The sequence below is a fragment of the Passer montanus genome, unplaced genomic scaffold (genome assembly GCF_014805655.1).
Source record: "Passer montanus isolate IOZ18808 unplaced genomic scaffold, ASM1480565v1 scaffold11, whole genome shotgun sequence".
Classification (NCBI taxonomy): Eukaryota; Metazoa; Chordata; class Aves; order Passeriformes; family Passeridae; genus Passer; species Passer montanus.
The window spans coordinates 11787346-11806812 of NW_024357613.1; the positions used below are offsets into that span (position 1 = coordinate 11787346).

The 19467-nt window shown below is 40.5% G+C and overlaps 1 protein-coding gene across 1 annotated transcript in view; it reads left to right on the top strand.

Annotated features, from left to right (window-relative positions):
• The first annotated feature begins 10120 nt into the window (after positions 1 to 10120).
• GJB7 (gap junction protein beta 7) overlaps positions 10121 to 19467 on the top strand; it is a 40391-nt gene continuing 31044 nt past the window's right edge. The window contains exons 1-2 of the mRNA XM_039725391.1: positions 10121 to 10257; positions 14197 to 14350. Coding sequence (XP_039581325.1) covers positions 14258 to 14350 — 93 coding nt within the window. The 5' untranslated portion in view covers positions 10121 to 10257; positions 14197 to 14257. The remainder of the gene's footprint in view (positions 10258 to 14196; positions 14351 to 19467) is intronic.

Sequence of the window (19467 nt, forward strand, 5' to 3'; positions counted from 1 at the left end):
CTGGCACCATCCTCTTGGCACCCATCTTTGAGATATTTACGTGCAGTAATGAAATCCCCTCTCAGTCTTTTCAAGACTAAAGCGGCCCACCTTCTGCAGTCTCTCCTTTTGAGAGAGATGTTCCAGACCCCAAATAGTTTTTATGGCCCTCCTCTAGACCCACACATACTCATACATACAATATATATCCCCCACCATGGAATGGGGGGAGGATATATATTGTACGTATGAGTTCTGACCACAGTGGGGGTCAGAACTAGGTGATCTTTAAGGGCTCTTCCAAGCCAAACCATTCTATGAATGGTCTGCTGGAGGGGGGCAGAATGGGAAAAAGAAAACCTTCATGCCAAGCAAGCACACAGCCAACTGTGTGCTAACAATACACCACAAATCCAAACACAGCATCACAGGGAATGCTGATAAGCAAGCTAACTCCATCCCAGCCAGACCTGGTACAGATAAATGTATTTACACACCTATAAATGCATACAATACGTAGATAAATTCACACATACATGTATAAACAAAATGTGTGTGTGGTACACAGCGAGTGCTGCAGGCAGAGGCAGCGCAGACGAGGAAACTTTGCAACACAAGCAAGAGAGCCATCTTTGCTTTCAGGTCTCATGATTGCTGCTGGAGGTGGCAGCTCCTCTGGGTGTAGTGCCTGCAAGTACTACAGGTCACAGCCTGCGAGTAGCAGCCCAGTGAGCCCCAAGTTCCTGCACACACCAGTGGGCACACCACTGGATGAATGCACTGCCTTGCTGTAAGTGGTTCAGTTAGTCAATATGCAATTAATTCTAGCTTTTCCGTGTCAGATAGAGGAAAGAGTAATGGCATGCTAATTAAATTTAAAAGCCATGTCCCTGAAAGGCAATCAAATAAGCTCAAAAGGCACAGGGAATGTAGGGATAACAGATGAAAAGCTACACTAGTTTTCCACTGATTTAATTTTTTTCCCTTTGATTTACGCTGTCAGACAAAGGGAACTCCACTGAGAATCATGATGAGATCAAGATGGTAATTTTTTTTCCACTGTGACCTCAGACAAGTCACTCTTATCAGTAAAATTAAGATAATACTATGCTACCTGGCAAGTAGCTGCAGGGTTACATCCATGTTGTCAGTGTGTGTACAAAGGTATAGTGCAAGGAGTGCCAGCAAAACCCATGGAAGATGCTTTGGGTAGGTGTGTGGAACAGGGATCAAAACAATCCTGCAATTGACATTGTGAAGTCTTAGGTTTCATTCTAGTAGCACAGCTAATGGGGCTTCTTAATATGTCCTCTGCATTGATATTTTAAAAATTCTATACATTTAAGCTCAGTAATTATAGCAAGACTTTCAGCAAGAGAATAAAAATCTATAGGACCTCTTTTTCTACAAATTGCTGGATGAGAAGGTTTTGGGGCCCTTCCTGGAGCAGAAGTGTGTTGCTGTTAGTGAGCTTAGGGTCACAGAGATTTTCCTCTGTGCTTCCTGGTAAATCACTCAAGAACCAGCTCTTCTACAGACACAGGTGGGGAGAGCAAGAGGAGAAGAAGAATGTAGTTTTGGGGATTAGAAGGAATAAGAGACAGTGCCAATGCCAGCTCTCTCCCTACAAAAGCAAATTTCAAGGCAGTCATACACCTTGGTGCTCAAAGCAGTGCTGGCAACACTTCCTCCTGAAAAGATTATCAGCTAAAAGTGGACAGTTTTACGGAGTTCAACCAAATGCTGTCGGCAGTAGCAAAGGAGCAGCTTTGCAGAAAGTCAGTTCCCATCCCATAACAATCAGTGAGACTTTTGCTGAATCCTTCACAGGCTTAGTACATTAATATATTCAGAAAGAGCAGGAATCTGCAGGTAGGATTTGCCCAGGTTTTTAGTATGTATGCTGAGCATGTATAATTGTGCAATTTTGGCTTAGTAATTTAAGGACTCTTTAAAGATGGTTTACAGACTATTTCAATATGTGTCTGTGTCTACATCTGCAATTAGCACAATCCCTACAGAACATTTGGTGCTGAGGATCTGACAGCCACAACATACCTACTTTAGCAGTTGTTACTTCAGACTAGCTTTGCTCTGGTCCTAGGGACTGATGCTTTGTTTGTGGCTGAAGTGCAATAGGGGCACTGCCAGAGCTCTCCTTCAAGCTTAATTTCACACAAAATATTCACATGCTCAAAGCCTGCTGTACTGTGGAAACCAAAGCACAGCAGATGAGGACTATGTAGATATTCTCTCTGTGAACAGGTGCTTGATCCTAAATTTAAAAACCATGCACCTTAACATCCCACTTCCCCCTAGCCCAATATTCGCAGTCATGTTCATCTGCTGGAGTATTTCCTGGGGAAAAAAACAAGTTTTCTAAAAAGCTACCAGTGCTAGCTCGCATCCATAAATCCCAGCAGGAAATGTCCAACTGCCTGTACACTTTTAGGCTGCAGGATGGAAGGAAAGAACTGTATGTTTTCAATTTAGCATATTGAGAATTTAAATTCTTTTCTTGTTTTAAGCATTTCAGTAGTATTTATATATCACATAGCACTAGAATCCAAGGGAAGGGAAGGGAAGGGAATTATTTATTTTCCAAAGAAAAGCATACTTTCAGGGAAGGTTTGTAATCTGTACTAGACCACAAAAATTACTTTAACTTATTTGTAACCTGCTGAAGACTTTAGGTTGCACAACACTTATTTATAACCCAACCAGTTGCTTTCTCTTGTAGAATTAGTATCAACTTTTAAACAGTTCGAGGAATGGAGGCCTGGTACCTGAAAGACAGATAAACTCTTCCCCCTGGCGGCGTATGTGAGGCATTGACAGACGGTCAGTAAAAAGATTCCTGGATTGTGATGGGAGGAATTCCCGGATTAGTTTGAAGAGTCATTAAAAACAACACACACGGTTGTTTTTAAATCTCTGTAAAGTTTGACACCCTAGTGCTTTATTCATGGGAAAGCATATCAGCTATCTGATGAATTTGCTATCACATTAAACTGGCTGTCACATCTAGGAAGTCACCTCTTTATCCAGATATACACAGAAGACAGGATTTACTTAACAGGTTGCTCAAGTTTGAGCACATACCCTCATTTTGCTAGTGTGGGGACAAAGCTGCAACTGGGTGCTCTTACACCACTGATCTGCAGAGGAAACAACCCAGAAGCAGCTACATGACTCTGCAGTCCAGTTGAGGGCATGGCCTGAATCACATTAGGTGAACAGAGAGCTTGCACCCCAGAAGATAACAATTGCCAGGATGGCAAAAAGCACTGCTTTCTGAAGCTTCACCCATTGCCCTGTGCCCAGTGGAGGTGCTGGGCTGAGCAAGAGTCTGGTTTCCATTAACACAGCCACATGCACCAAGGGATTCTGCAATCACTAATCCTCCAGTCATTCCCACTCATGGCACATCTGAAAGGGACCTTCCAGCTCAGTTAGCCTCTCTTTGCACTCAGGCCTCCTCTGATGGGATGCCCTGCTGGTGAATGAACACCAACCCCTCTGCCTGAAGGTCTTCTGCTGCCATAAATACTCCAAGGCACTGGTTAAAGCTCTTCGAAGATGATACACCTAAGTGCAAGGATTTACAGCTGACAGGGCAGGACACAAGCAGAAGCTGAGTCCCTTTCCTCATCTCTGAAGTTAAAACATAAACTGGATGATGCAGGTTTTTGTTTTCTGCTCTTCAGAGTCCTGAAACTACCTTGCACCTTGATGCAGAAACTAAGTCCACTTGATTACACTTGGTTCTTTCAAAGGAGCAGTGCAAGGAAAGCCCTTCTTCACACAGGAATCTAAGGCCTGTCTCTTTTGAGAGGAAAATACATTCCACCTATCTGGCTTTATTTTCAAAGTGTCACAGAGAAGTGTTACAGACAGAAATCCATTTTGTGAGGACAGACAAGTCATGCCACCTTTTTTAGCTTGTCTCTTAGTTCACAATAAAGCTGACTTTCAAAGCTGAAAATGTTTTGGTGTAAGGGTTTTTATTCTTCCTTCCTCCTCAAATCTGTGTATCAACAAATGGAAACCTCTGTGCTTGTGCTGCCTTGCTTGAAGCACAAATCTGTGGTGCTGGCCAACCGTGCGGACCAGCTCAGCTTTAATGACATAGTCACACAAGAGCATGCAGTTCTATTTAAAGCTTCCCAGACTCTCCTGAAAAGCTATGTGAGTGGTAGGTATGTAACCACTGCAGACTCACTGAGGCACAGTGCAGACTAATGGTTCACATTCAAAGGAATCCTAGTCAACATTTATAGCAATTATTTTGCATAGAGTTTAGGGTCTGACCCTCCCTTTTGGAATAAAGGAAAGTTAGATTGTTCTTCTATTTACTTCTCCCAGCTCCAATATTTTTCTGCATTAAAGAAGGTATGTCTGAGTATGCCAGTGCTGTGTCTCCCCTTGTTTCCCACTGTATCAGAGTTTCACTGCAATATGAGGCTACCTGGAACGGACCTTAGACTCAATCATTGGACAGAAGACTAAGATCTGGGAAGAGTTATCCCCAGGATGAAACCATCACCAAGGCAGCAAGATTTTGCTGGACAAAGAAGTCCAATTTGTTTTTTAACTCGGAAAAAAACCTACAGATAACATGGCACAAGAAGTTTACCTTTCATTTGAGTATTTCTGGGAAAAAAATCCCCAGAAGTATAGAAACCCAGTTAATAAATGCACTATTGTTCGTCTGGATCCCTTAGCAGGCACAATAGATGCTCTGTATTTTCCATGTTACAGAAAAGTGAGCAGAGCACAATTATTTGTCCTTCAAACCCTGAGAGCTCTGGCAGTCACTGTGCAGAGGGAGTGGAGAGATTCCAGACATACCATCAGTGCCTCAACTGGAAACTCCTGCAAAAGATGCATTATTCAGCTGTATTTAGATGAATCACTACTTAAGGCTCCCAAACAATATTAACATTACACTACCATTTCAGTTAAAGGCATTTATAAAAGTAATTAAGATAATTTTGCATTAATAATCCCTCTAAAAAAATCTGCTCAAAGCTAGACCCAAGACTTATCATAGACTCAGAATCACAGAATGACAGAATCACTAGGTTGGAAGAGACATTCAAGATCATCAAATCCAACCCATGCCCAAACACCTCAACTAAACCACAGCACTGAGTGCCACATCCAATCTTTTTTTTTAAACACATCCAGGGATGGTGACTCCACCACCTCCCTGGGCAGACCATTCCAGTACTTTATCACTATTTCAGTGAAAAACTTTTCTCTAATAGCCAGCCTATATTTCCCTTGATGCAGCTTGAGACTTACACCACTGGTGATTGGCCACCAGCTGGATGCAGCACCATTCACCACCACTCTCTGGACCCATCCAGCCAGGTCATAACCCAGCAGAGAGTGCTCCTGTCCAAGGCATGATTCAATCTATATCAAGTATCTGCCACATATTCCTGCTGAGCTATGTTTCAAAAGAGCAGTAGTTTGGCTATTTCATGAGTTACCTATATAGTACTGGGCCTGATAATAATTTAGAAACATTACATTTCTTTTACAGATAACCACCTCCTTGTACAATGTTTAGATGAGTCATTTCAACATATAGAATATCTCACCAGTATGCAAAAGCAAACAAACAAAACACAATAGGAAAAGAATCCCTGGTGCTATAAATCTCTCTTGAGCTCAACAACTGTAAGAACTAATTGGTGGGCAGCACCCTGCACTGATGAGATTCATCAGGAGATGCAGGACTGAGAACTTTATTCTCAGTTCAGGCTACAGGAACGTATTCCAAAGTTATGGAACTACAGCTATCCAATAAATAGATGAAGGAGAGAATCTTAGAGCAAATATCCTGCTGTGTCTGACTCCATTAGTGCAAAAAGAAAAAGTGCACTAATAATGGGAATGTGGTTGTTCCACAGTTTGTAAATTAACTTCTCATTCTGCTTACTTTTATTCAGCAACAGGCTTCTCACTGATGTACAAGGAAGCTCTTAATTCATCTGTCAGAAAGGAAGGGAATGATCAGTAAATCAGACAGGGAGGGCAAGAGGATGATTATCCACAGTACTCCAGAGGCCTCCCTGCAGTGTTTTTCCCATGTCAGGAAATGAGCTGAGAACCAAATAGATACCCTTGTAGTTACGTGCAGATTTCAACTACTCTTCAAAATTCTGATTTTTATTTTTATTTTTTTGCCCAAAAGCAGTTCTATTCCCAATACAACTCTCTCCCTTAAAGCAGCTATTAAGGCTTAAGACCCTGTCAATTTGTGCTGAATTCTTGGCAGGAAAACTCTTTAGAGAGCTGTGCCTTTTGTAGCAATCTTCAAAAGCAGCACTAAGGACTGGGAAAAAAAGTAGTATTTTAACATCATGGGATGTCTAATACCCCTCAGAAAACCAGAAGCACTGCTGAAATAGCACTTTTTTCTTACCTTTTAGTTTAGAAATTAATTCTAAGACTTTTCTTCAGATATTCAGCACTGGCCAGTTGTGATTGTTTTTTCAATCTGGCATGTCAGCTGATCTTGATAATAGAAATGGAAAACATTATTTGGATAGAAAATAACTTGAGAAGGTAAGAAACTAATTTGTGAAATTACAAGTACACAAAACGTGATATAGAAGGAACTGTTCTGAATGAAAATCTGAATGAAAGGATTTAGTGATGGTCATAAAATCCATCATGCTGACAGAAGAGCAGAAGTCCTATTCCTTGGCAAGCACAAACATTTGAGAAGCACTAGCTGGGCTTGCTTTGAATCAAAGGCATGTCTTAAAAAACATCTCCTAGCCCTTTGCTAGAACAGTTTACCATGCTGACTTTTCCCCAGCTCCTTCCCACAACTGAAGTGAAACTGGAGTTTTCTCCAAGCCTCTGTCAAAGTGTAAGCTGGAGGCCATACAGACCAAGTACACAACCACAGCACCAAGATCAGGAGCACTTTGGCAAGTGAATACCTATCCTTTACGTATTTAAGGTACTTAGAAATGTGTCTGCTGGCAGATCATTTTGAGCACAGTAAATCTTAATGGCAGATTAAAAGAATTTTCAATATTAATAAATGTAGGGCACAAGTGCTCTCACGTGCTGCAGCAAGACATTGCTTTACTGAGAGATAAATTGAGAAGTAACAGCTTCCAAAAAGCCCTGGTTCTGGGCAACTCTTTCGATATGGTCACTTGCAATATCTAGGACTATTTGGAAAAGCAGAAAGAAAATCCCTACATTCACATTTGAGTCCTTGATACCAAAGTTTTATCAGTTGTTTCCTCTGGCATTTCTCAGTAACAGCTCTATGTGGAGATACAAGGATGTAGAACACATGACCATCAGTCATGAGCATGCCCTGCTCCCTTGAAGTGCCAGAGGTTGTCATCATTTCAAGAGAGTCACCAGCCAGTGCTGGTGACATGCTACAACTGGCCAATGCTGGCCAATGCTACAACTCCCTCATCCTGAAGGAGACCTCATTTTTACACAACCCTGTTTTTTTGTAAACATTAAGTCTCATTTCAATCAGAATTTCTTCTAGATATATCTGTAATGATACCTGGAAGGAAGACTATTAATAAGTTACACACATCTTGACATGCACATATGGATGGATACCTGCACATGAGGGAAGAAGCATGCCAATAGCTTTTTCAGTCTGAAGCATCAACCAAGAGCAGAAAACTGTAAGAAACATCTTTTAGCCCAGGGCAGACTAACTGACAGCTCCCAGAATTCCTAGTCAGTATTTACATGTCTTTTAACTAGATAGCTGCTTATAGTTTGCTGCATTAGAAACAGAAACTTCATATACCTGACTTAGGCCTCTTTATGGCAGCCTTTCTTATATCTTTGCAGAATTTTGCTGATTTCTGCTCCTATTTTTGCCTTTCAGACCCTGGGTATTACCTTGCAGTCCAAATCTTCAGTCCCAGCCCAAGCAACAAGGCACTTCTCCTCACCCAGACATGGAACAGGAGAATACATGGCCAGTATTTGGCCTCGCACAAGAAGTGCCCTTGCTGCTTTCTTGGGACAGATCAGGAGGGAAGTGAATCTCTCATTTTCATTCCTGTTGGAACAAAGCAGTCCTTTCATGGCTTTTATTCACTTTTCAGAATTCTTGGCTTTTGCAAGCCTTGTGACTCCTGCAGCTCCTTAAATCCCACTCTAAGGGTGGTGTAAGTACTTCCATCTGCCTTGATGTGGATTCTACAGTGCTGCAAATCATGGGCATTCTGCAAATGAGACAAGAGGTATTATAGATAATCCACCAGAACCTGAAAACCTGAGTTTGATTTTTATCTCTGCTGTAGAATATTTGTCCTTGTTTTAGTAGAAAATTTGATTTGTTGTCAGGTGATCTTTTAGGCTAAAACATATTTAAACACAATATTTATGTACAAAAAAAGCAGCCTTGTTTTAGTAGAAAATTTGATTTGTTATCAGGTGATCTTTTAGGCTAAAACAAACATATTTAAACACAATATTTATGTACAAAAAAAGCATTATAGTTTCTATTAAGATCTGATTTCCTTTGACTAGCTGAATCCCTGTGTTTTTCCATTTGAAAGTGAACAGGATTATTTTACTCAAACAAATTTTGAAACAGGTAACCATAATGCATAATGCTCTTCTTTCAACCGAGTTTTTTTATACTATTCTTCATGGTTAGTTCTACTTTAATGCAGGTGTAACATCATGCTATTTCAATCTTAAGCTCTCCAATAATGAACAAAGGATATTTGTTCTCAGAAACAGCTAAGGTGGGTCATCTCTGTAGTCATCTGGATATGTTCACTTTTATAGGACAGAGAAGGAAGTTCTTGTTTTACTTTTAATCTGTGACTTTAATCAGTTTTCTATGGGCTTTATCTTTAGTCTGGTTTCATTAATCTGTTTGAACTTCATGTAATTTTTTCCATTTGTGTGTCACCATATTCCTGATGTCTAAGCAGTAGTGACCTTAAAGTGCTGCTCTGAGCTCCATTTCACGTCATTGCTCCGATTGTAAAATTCTTGGTTTATAGTGTTTGAAGGACTGAATCATTTGTGTTGATACAAGACACATCATATTAACCTTTAAACTTGCACACACCAGGTTGAGAACTTCCAACTGGCAACTTTCACAACCTCTTATCAAAGTTCAATGGGGATAGAATTAATTTAAAATGTAAGCACTCTATAGGATGAGATTTAAAAGACAACACATTAAGTATAGATACGAGTGTCTTTCATAAACACATAATTCAGGATCAAGCTTTGACCTACACTATCAAAGCAGTAACTTACATATTTAGAGAAATGGGCCTTTGGAGCAAAGCAAGGATTTCCATGCCTGTTCCAAGCCTGGTGACTCTACTTGTTGCAATTCTTTATTTCAGGTGACCTTCAAGATTTTCAGCCAGCTCTAAAAATTACATCCTCTTTTACTTCATCCTGAAGAATATCCTCTTCCTTCTAAAGTTAGAATTTTTGAAGGAAGCCCACAGTGACATTAAAAGTTTATTTCTCAGCTTTGTGGATGACCTTTAACACACAAACTGCTCTCAGAAGTACCTGTGAAATTCTGGAGGGATGTTTTGATGAAAGATGATGGATCATTTCTTTGACCACTTTCTTACACTGGAGGTTTCACAGTATTCTAGATAATGGACATCTAGATGGGCAAATAAATATAGAATATCAAAAGGAAGAATATAAGTTTACAGACTGCTAAGATCTGTACCCTCTCTATGTAAAGACTTCTAGAACTGTCTGGAAAATAGCCACAATGTAAAACTTCCCCAAAAGCTTGAGTTAATGACTCTATGTCATTGGGTATATCTGGCAGTAAATCTGTTTTATGTCCCAGTCAAGTAGAACCTGCCCAAGTCACACCTTAAAACATGAGCAGCAGATCAAACATTTACACAATACCTGACTGGAATGTTATTGTACTTAGGGCTTGCATGAAACAGCCTGTTGCTTTGTTCCTGCATTGCACCCCGTACTTCTAATGAGGACAGATATTCCTAGCACACACATCTGTGGGTGAGGCAGTCATTGGACAACTTTGCTGGTCAAAAATTTTCTACTCGAGTGACTCAGAGCAGTCTTTCAGTGAGCTGCAGAAGGGGCTTGTGATCAGCATACGAAGAAAAAAGTTCTTTCCATGTCCCATTGAAAACTTGGGTCTAACTAGAGGCCTGCAGCTCAAGGAAAGATGTTTGCCTCTTATCTGTACTAACAGGCAACATTTCTACCATTTGAAGTCAGGAAGAGAAGAAGAAAATAAAACAGGTAAGAAAAATGGGTATGTGTGAGGGGGAAATAAAGCTGAGAGATGACTGTGCATGTGTATATAACATGGAGCTCCTGGACCAGGTCCAGTGGAGGGCAATAAAGATGTTGAGAGGACAGGGAAAGCCTGAGGGAGCTGTTCAGCTTTTAGATGACTGAGAGGGGATCTCATTAATGTCTATCAGTCTCTGAAAGGCCAGGAGGATTGAACTAAGCTCCTCTCAGTGGTGCTGAGCAACAGGACAAACAGCAATGTGCAGAAACTGATGGACAGGAAATTCCACCTGAATATGAGGAAGAACTTCTTTACTGTGCAGGTGACTGACCACACACTGGAACAGATTTCTCAGAGAAGTTGTGGAGTCTCCCTCACTGGAGATATTCAAGAATCATCTGGACACAATCCTGTGCATTGTGCTCTAGGATGACCCTAATGGAGCAGGGAGGTTGGACCAGCTGGCCCCCTGTGGTCCCTTCCAATCTTACCCATTCTGTGATTCTGTGTGACTCTGTAATTCACTGAAGAAGCTAGTCTGCCACTTTCCACACATTTCTGTGCTAGTTCTGGTTTCTTTGACTCTGACTCCAGTAGATTAGTCAAAAGCATTTAAATATTCTGAAAAAAAAGTGTTGTGGTTGCTCCCCTCGGAGTGCACATAAAGTGACACTGCAGGATGGTCACTTTCAGGGGGAGGGAGAAAGAAATTGCTCCAAAATAGTGTTGTGGTTGCTCCCCTCTGTGTGCACATAAAGTGACACCACTGCAGGATGGTCACTTTCAGGGGGAGGGAGAAAGAAATTGCTCCAAAATGTTCAAGAAATTCCTGCCTCCAGCATATATTCAAGAGGGTGGCTTTCAAGCACTGTAAATCCTTTTGCAGACTCACCCCTTCTCTGGTCCACACACATCAGATTCATTAAGATAGCTTGCAAAGGGGAAAAGTTTTGCTATCCTCAGTATAAAGTCATACTGATACCGACTGACATCCAGCTTTTCCAGCACATTATGGTATCAAGCCTGCATGACTTTTTTACTGGAAGAACAATCTCCACTTTTAAAAGAGTTCAGTAGAAGGTGCTGTAAGAACATTAATGCCAGGAGCTGCGGAAGGAGACCTGGTGCAGTGCACCGTAAAAAATCCACACAGTATGTTTGAACTCAGAAACTCCTCAATGCCATATGCTGGATTTAACAAAAAACTTCATGTACAAGAGGAAAGAGGCCTGAGAGGAACCTACTGAGAACCAAGAAAAAGCCACCACCTAAGATCAGCTGCTATCCTCCTGTCAGGTTTTAATGGTTCTTACTGTTCCCCTGGACTTTAGACAATATTGTACCCCTCAGGTTTTCTAGTCTGCTTCCCATACCAGCATTTGGATGAGAACAGATAAGTAAAATGCAGGACCACAGATATTTCTGTCCTAAGTAAGGCTGCAAGTCAATTGAAATATTATGATTTTATGTTAAGGATTACAGTATCAAAAAAGAAGTTTTTTTCACTAGAGGAATAGAAAGATATGCAGTTTTAGTATTTTTAAAGAAAGAGTAATTTTACTAAAGGAAAAATAATTTTAGTAAACAAGGAAAAAGATGCAAGAAGCAGGGCCTTTAGAAACTTACAGGGCTTATAGACATCAACCCTTATTATTCACTTCCAAATGAGCTCAGTTCTTTCAAGAAGTCTTTCAATACCATGTATGTCCTTTTACACTGCCAGACTTTCAAAACCCACTCCAAGTCACTCAACATATTGCTGCTTAGATAGAACCAAGCACAGGAACAGATGAAACTAAGACTTTCAGGCTTTTACAGTATTAGAAGCTTTTTGTTCAGGAGGATCTTTGAACCACATACATTCTAACACCTTAACCTTGGATTTAAAGCTAAAAAGATTGGGGGCACATACTGAAAGACCTCTGCTAGTGTGGTGTGTGTAGAGAATCCCAGGATATTTTCCTTCAGAATGGAATAAAAGAAAGTTTTGCTGTCTTTTTGGCAGCTTCCCAGGAATCCTCTGGCAAGATCATAGTGGTCCCACATCATACTATGAAAGGAATCCAACTCCCCATTGTCCTTGGTGAAAGCCCTGCAGAGGATGGTCTCTGCAAAGCTCAGTGCAGAACTGGCAAGCCTGCAAGAGCATGTGTCAGCTTGCACAGCAGAGACACAGATCAAGGCCTCAGCCACAGGAGTGCACCTCTAATTGACCAGCAATACTGTCAGGGAATTACAGTTCATGTCCCATCTGCAGCAGACTGGGTGGCTGGTGCTTTCTGTAACTTTGCAAGGTTTCCAGCAAAGTCACCCAGGAACTCTCCAGTACCTGCCAAGAGAGCCCTTTTTGGCAGCAGAATTAAAAGAATAAGAACTTTCCCTTGGCAGTAAAGTTAGTAATTCTAAGCTTTCACTTACAAAGCTCAGCTTACTGAGCTGAACCCAGTATTACAGCCTTATCTGAGTCATGCTTTGAAACACAGTTTCTTTCACACAGTTTGTGAGATGGAATGGGAATTTGCTGCTCTTAACTACAGCAATCAGTTTCATCTAATGTAGATTTTAACAGATGAAAGGATCAGGCCAGCTTGTGATGGAGATCAGATTTCTCTTATTAACAAATACAGCATTCCAAACATTTAGGAGTCTTTATCCAGGAGAGGTCAGCAAGCCTTCTATAGAAACCATCTGTTTAATAACCAAGAGATGGATATTACTGAATATATACATATATGCTTGAATGTTAATCAGTTTCCATTCTCAACTATCCACAGACAAATTACCATTCATATTTAATCAGTACCTAAATAGAAATGGGAAACTAACACAAGCTGGTTACAAGAATAATCATTTCACAGCTGTCTTCTGATATTGATTAAACACGTTAAGAAATGGGGAGATTTTTTATTTCCTTGAGGTGCCTCCTCTTCCTCATCACAGTGATGGCATCTGTTGTCTTTGCTTTCTGTTTTTTCATTAGCACAAGAATGCAATGTACTAATATAAAGTCAGAAGACAAACACATTTACAGGTTTGGGATTTTTTTTCTGTTGTGGAATTCAGGACTTGCCCTGCAAAAAGAAACACACCTCAGGGAGCTAACTTTAACCTAAGCTCATCCAAGTCATTATTCAAAAGTGACCACTAATGTGACTTTTAATTTCTAGCAGGGAAAGAATTTTAGCACACACACATATACACATACCACAAAACAGTCAATCTCCCAGATAAGAGAGTTTAGGAGAAGTTTAACACAGATATTACAGCATTATATTACAGACAGTTTCTCATCTATATTCCCCACATGACTAATGGTAATGCATTAAACATGCCAGCAAGCATTTATCTAGTTCTCCATTGAATCAAGAGCAAAGATGTTGTTTTATAACAAAATATCTACAAATATATGTGTTGACTGGACTCACAGCTCTCCCCTCTTAAAATGGAATTCATTATGTGAAAATGTAGCCTTACTTGAAAATAATGCTAATGTATTTTTAGCAAGGTGAGAGTACTTTTAATATCTGGTTCAGAAAGCAAAGGAACATAATCTGTTTTCAACATGTAGCTCCAAATCCAGAATAATTTTCCAGTTTTAATAAGAAGACTCTCCTTTTGTACAAAGGGGGAGAGGCTGTAAAGGATCCTAAAGGATCCTCTTTAGTGGTGCCTTGCAGCCCTAGAGCACCTGGAGGAAAACTGACACTGGAGCTCCAGTGCTGACCCAGCTGACATTTATTTTGATACCAGCCTTGCCAGTGCTGGAAATGCTTCAGGTTTTAGTTTATGCTTTGACATATCTGAGACACATGCACCATGGCTCCTTGGGATTAGCAAGTTTGCAGACCTCACATATTTTATGACACCTTATGTAGTGTTTGACAGCAACTCTTCATAAAGGTCTTCTTTATAAGAGCCATAGGCTATACTTTTTTTTTTCCCAGGACTGCCCATCTTTAGATGACTTGTTGATCTAAAGATCAAGTCATTGACTTGACTGTATGCATGTTCAACCATGGCAGCTCCTACTACAACTTTGCAAGAGCCTCCACAAGTTTCTGCTATGGATTTTTCATACTTTTTCTGCTGAAGCACCAGGTAAGCTGTATAAATATTTAATTTGTAACTCATTATCTAGGGCGTTACTATAAAGACTGTACCACCTTAGTTATAAAGTGCCTGAAATACTGTGAGCCAGTGCCCAAAAGAATATATGCTCTACTTTTATGTAGCTAAATGAGAATTGTGAGAACATTAGCTTTGAGAGTGCAGTTGCCCAAAACCTTCTGTGTTGGTTCTACTTAACAAACTACTGAAAAGGCTCAGAGAAGCATTATGCTCTCCCTTTGCCGCACCTTTCCAGTGCTACACTTTCCTCTTCCTCAAACACAAATGGCTCTTGTGTATAACATTTACAGGCAATTTTGATTTTAGACTAAACAGGATCCACTCACATTCCCATAGCCACGCATTCATAAACAAGAACATGCTTAGGCCAGGTAGTCTGACCAGGATTCACTGTGGTGACACAGTGGACAAAGGAACATACCTGTGGTGATGTTGTCACCAAATCTGGGCTAAAGGCAATCAGACACAAGCACAGCAGTGATGCATTTACTCGCATAACCACTACTTACAATATCAAGAACACTTCTATTTGAATTAATGGTTTATGAAAAAGCTCTTGAGCACCACAGAATTATGCTTTGAATATAGAATTTATGGTTAGGGAGACCTTCTAGCTAGCTTACTTAACAGGTGTTGGCATCTCAATTCCTCCCACCTGCGGCCGGTGAAAGTCACAAGCCAAAAAGTGCAAGCATTTGGTGCTCAGAAGGAAGATGGCAGGCCTTAGAGGAAGAGATTGGGAGCTTCAAGAGACAATTTCCAAGGTTACTTAAAGCTATGTCTGTGAACAACAGCTTACGTAGATCAGATATCAAGTAAGACTGGAAATGTAAGAGAATGTATCAATGTATCAGAGAGTGTATCAGTGTATCCCACTGAACATTATTTTGAGAGTCGACTCCTCAGTAATTTTCTCATGACGTGTATCAGAGAGTGTATCAGTGTTCAGTGTATCCCACTGAACATTATTTTGAGAGTCGACTCCTCAGTAATTTTCTCATGACAACTCTAAAGATTTAATGCATTTAAACATTCTAGTTCAGGTAACCTAAGAATTAATCTCCTCTTATTACAATGACCTTTTTCAAAAGTCCCTAAATTTCATTCCTGTATAGGAAGAATGTGTTTATAATACAACAGTATGCAGAAAACCACTTTCCTCAAAATATAGGAAAGATACATTCAAGTTGAGATTATTATTGGTATTAGAAATGTCCCTTTGTAACTGAGAAACTAGATGCAACACCTGAAAGGTCACTAAATATGAATGGTGATGCTGTCCAGGTAGAAGTAGGAGAGCAGAAAAGATGAGATGGAATCATCTAGTCAGCTGACCCAAAAATAAGCATATTTGTCAGACAGACATACTTAGTATTTTAATGGGAATGTGACAGAAGGACTTAAGGTGTTCACTAGAATAGTTAAGTGTCTCAGCATCAGATTTTTATCAATATAATGAAATTATAAGGTGAAGATTAAGGCTGAAGGTCCAGATCACTGACTTTTAAATCCATATTGAAAATCAGAACTAGCTATAAATCAGGATTATAAACCTCATACTAAAGAGGGACTATCAGAAATATACCAAAGATGGTTAACACCTTAGGTATAGAGTCAAAGTGGGTCAGATTCAAGCCTCAGAGTTGAGCTACTCTTTTACAAAACCTATTACTTGCAGTACTTGTCTAGACTCAAAGTTAAATTACTCTTTTTCTGAAATCTAACTCCTGTAATGTGTAGCACATCAGGTAAAAAATTCCCAAAACCCCCAAACCCCAGGAATCATTGTGGGATACCACAGGCAACAGAGGGAATATGGCTAGCAGATATAGCACCCAGAGCCCTGCAATTAATCTGACATCAGCAGTCTAAGTTGCCAAGAAGCCACGAAGGAAAACAGAATGAAGTGGAATAGCCAGCAATATTCCGTTTATACTGTGGATTAAGTTTTTGAATAAACACATTGGAAATGCCTGTGCCTTTTGGAAAGCTGACTTAAGGAAGGCAGAATGTAATCTTATGAGAAAAATAATGGAAAAATGTGGTGCTCAGACACCTTGATGAGTAGGATTTTTCTCTAGTCACTCAAGTTTTAGGAAAAGCAACAGCAGACTGCAGCTGTGGAAAAGTCCAAGTATACACAAGAAAGGCAAGACTCTAGTCACTCAAGTTTTAGAAAAGCAACAGCAGATTGCAACTGCACAGTGGAAAAGTCCAAGTATACACAAGAAAGGCAAGACCCAGCAATAAGAATGAGGCTTGGAGTTAGATTACTAGCTGTTGCCAGTCAAGCTGTTTACCTTACCCTTGGTTTGCTCACAGACTGAGACAGCTAGCTGACTGCTAGTGCCAGTAAACTGTAATGAAGGGAGCACAGGTTTTCTCACTCCTGAGGAGGCTGCCATCATTGCTATTGGCTCAGTCTTCCTTCTAGGATTTGTCTTTCTCTCTGGTCACTGCTGACACATGCCCAGCCAGAACTGTGCCTACATATCCCCAAAACACCCATGTACTGTACCTACTAGCCAGCTGTTCCAGCATCTGCATCTCCCACCAGACAATTGCTGCATTCTGCAATCGGTCACTCACTTTGTTTTCCTCTGTCTGTATTTTAAGTAGCAGCAAACATAACACTGCACTTCTGTTAATTAAGCTTAGAAAAGGAAATCACACCAGTGATTCTCACTTCCTCTGTATTTTAAGTAGCAGCAAACTACTAGCACTGCACTTCTGTTAATTAAGCTTAGAAAAGGAAATCACACCAGTGATTCTCACTCCAGTCCCAATGGCTGGGTTTCTCTCCGTGTGGCTACCCCTCCACCCATGCACAGACACGGGGCTTTCATTCTGTGCTCCGGTGCCCATCAGGCGCTGCGGCTCCTTAATTGCCTCACACGCACAGACAGTGTGCACTCACACTCCAAATGCTACCAGCCTCATTAGTTCCTTTCACACTTCATTTCTCCCTGTGAGGCATTCAAAGGTTTCACAATCTGCATATCTTCCTTTTAAGATGTCACAGAGCTCTTCTGCAGACCTTTAAGGGATTAATGAGCAAGATGTCTCTGTTTTATTAATTAGCTGCTTCTCAGCCATTCTCCACAGCTCTCTACTAGTTCAGCTGCTCAGCTACAGTAATTAGACAACCCACTTTTCAGTCTTCCATAACACTGCCTTACAGAGAAAGTCTGACTGTTCCTGAGACTGTGGTATTTTCTGGCAATTATTAGACATCTCCTGAATGACTAATAGAGAAATCCTGCTTTCTGTATTATTCACTGCAGGTTACAGCTCCCCATTCTAGGCTTTGTCTCATGCACTCTGCTGTCAATGTGGGCCATCACTGGCACTCGAGTGTCCAGATGTTATCTGAAAGATTCTTTATTTGCATCATTCAGACATAACAGTCATAGAGAATTACTCCCTCGGAATCAGAGTTCAAGTAACATGGGTAGTGTTACTTCTTATGCTGCAATACTTCTTAAACAGGAACAAAATCAAGCCAACAAACATATGCTGCCTCTGCTTCATGCAATGGAACGCTTGTTTGAATGTCTGAGCCAACAATTTTTTTTAGTTACCAGTAGCTCACAGCACCTGGCATGCAGAAATCTAAAGAATACTAAATGGCCTTTTTTTTTAAAACAAGCCAGTCAATCATAATTAATGTTGTGCAATGCGTACAACTACAAGGGGGGAAAAAAATCTCTTAAATCACATTTAGTTACTTTACTTGCTAAAATATTTCCTTGAAATACCAAATAGTGTCCATTGTGAATAGCTCTCCAGATGCCATAGCAATCCTACTGCTTGCTCTCTTGTCTATTTATCTACATTACCAAACTACTCATTTAGGCCAAGCTGTGGCTCCTTTCATCTCTCCAAAACCAAGCACATAGACTTAAGAGGACATGCTGTTTCTAAGTGGAACAAACACACCTTCAACTTAACACTTGAAAGCAGTAAAACAAAATGTTTTTCCCTTCCCAAGAGGCAATGAGAAGCGATGTCAGGGTCTGACAGACTGTTATGAACTGTATGTGCTGTGCATACACTGCTGAGTACATCCATCCCAGAGTGTGCCAGCAGCATGGATGTGTACAGACACAGCCACATCTGAAGCTCCTGCTGCCTGTCTCCAAATATGCCTCCAAAGGCTGTAGATCAAGAAAGGCCTGGGATATGCCCTCACCAGGACCCTTGGTCTTGTCTGGATGAATGAGGTGTCCAGGACTAAAGTCCACCACAGACAACACTGACCCCTGTAGCCAGCCATGGTTTGTATCAGTCCCTGCCACTGTATCCCAGATAAAAAGTGGGCTAACCCTTTAAGACAGGGTGGCTTCTTCCTTCTATGTGATCAGTAAGGCATTGCAGAATGATGGTATTATGTCCTCCCTAGTACAGAACTAACAAATCTACTTATCTATCAGTGTAAGAGAACCTGAACTGTTTGTTCAAGGAGAGTTGAAACACTTCAACATTATCTTGGTTTTCTAACATGCAGCTTGCAGAATTGCTTCTCATGTTGCCTAATACACACAGACACACACATACAAACTGTGTTCTGTGCAGTTTATGCATTTAATTAGATGACTGTGAACATGAAGTTTGAATTTTTTCAGTGTGGATTTAAGAGGGTAATAAACATGGAATGTCAGTTATCCACAGAGCTTTAGAAAGGTAAGGCTTTAGAGACGTGTCAGTCAGAAATAGTGCCAGAGTGTGCCAAATATCTGTTTGAAGTATTTTATATGAATTAAACTGTTCCACAAGAAAGCAGTGACTTCACTTGTCTTCACTTCTTAGTTTGGTAGAGTGATGGACTTTGAACTATCCTACACTTAAAACCCCTTTTCAATCATTCATGCACTGATGTGTTTGCTTAGACAGATGATGAATAAATTTTCCACTACCAGTGGTCCAAGCCCACTGTTAGTTAGCACTTAGCTCACTAAGATTAACACACCTCTTAAGATGAACTGCAAGAAACAAACCTCAACAAATATAAAACATCTTGCAATTACTTCAGTTATATCTGTCTCTTATTTTGTTTCAGCTGTAGAATTCTCCACCTGGGAATTCTC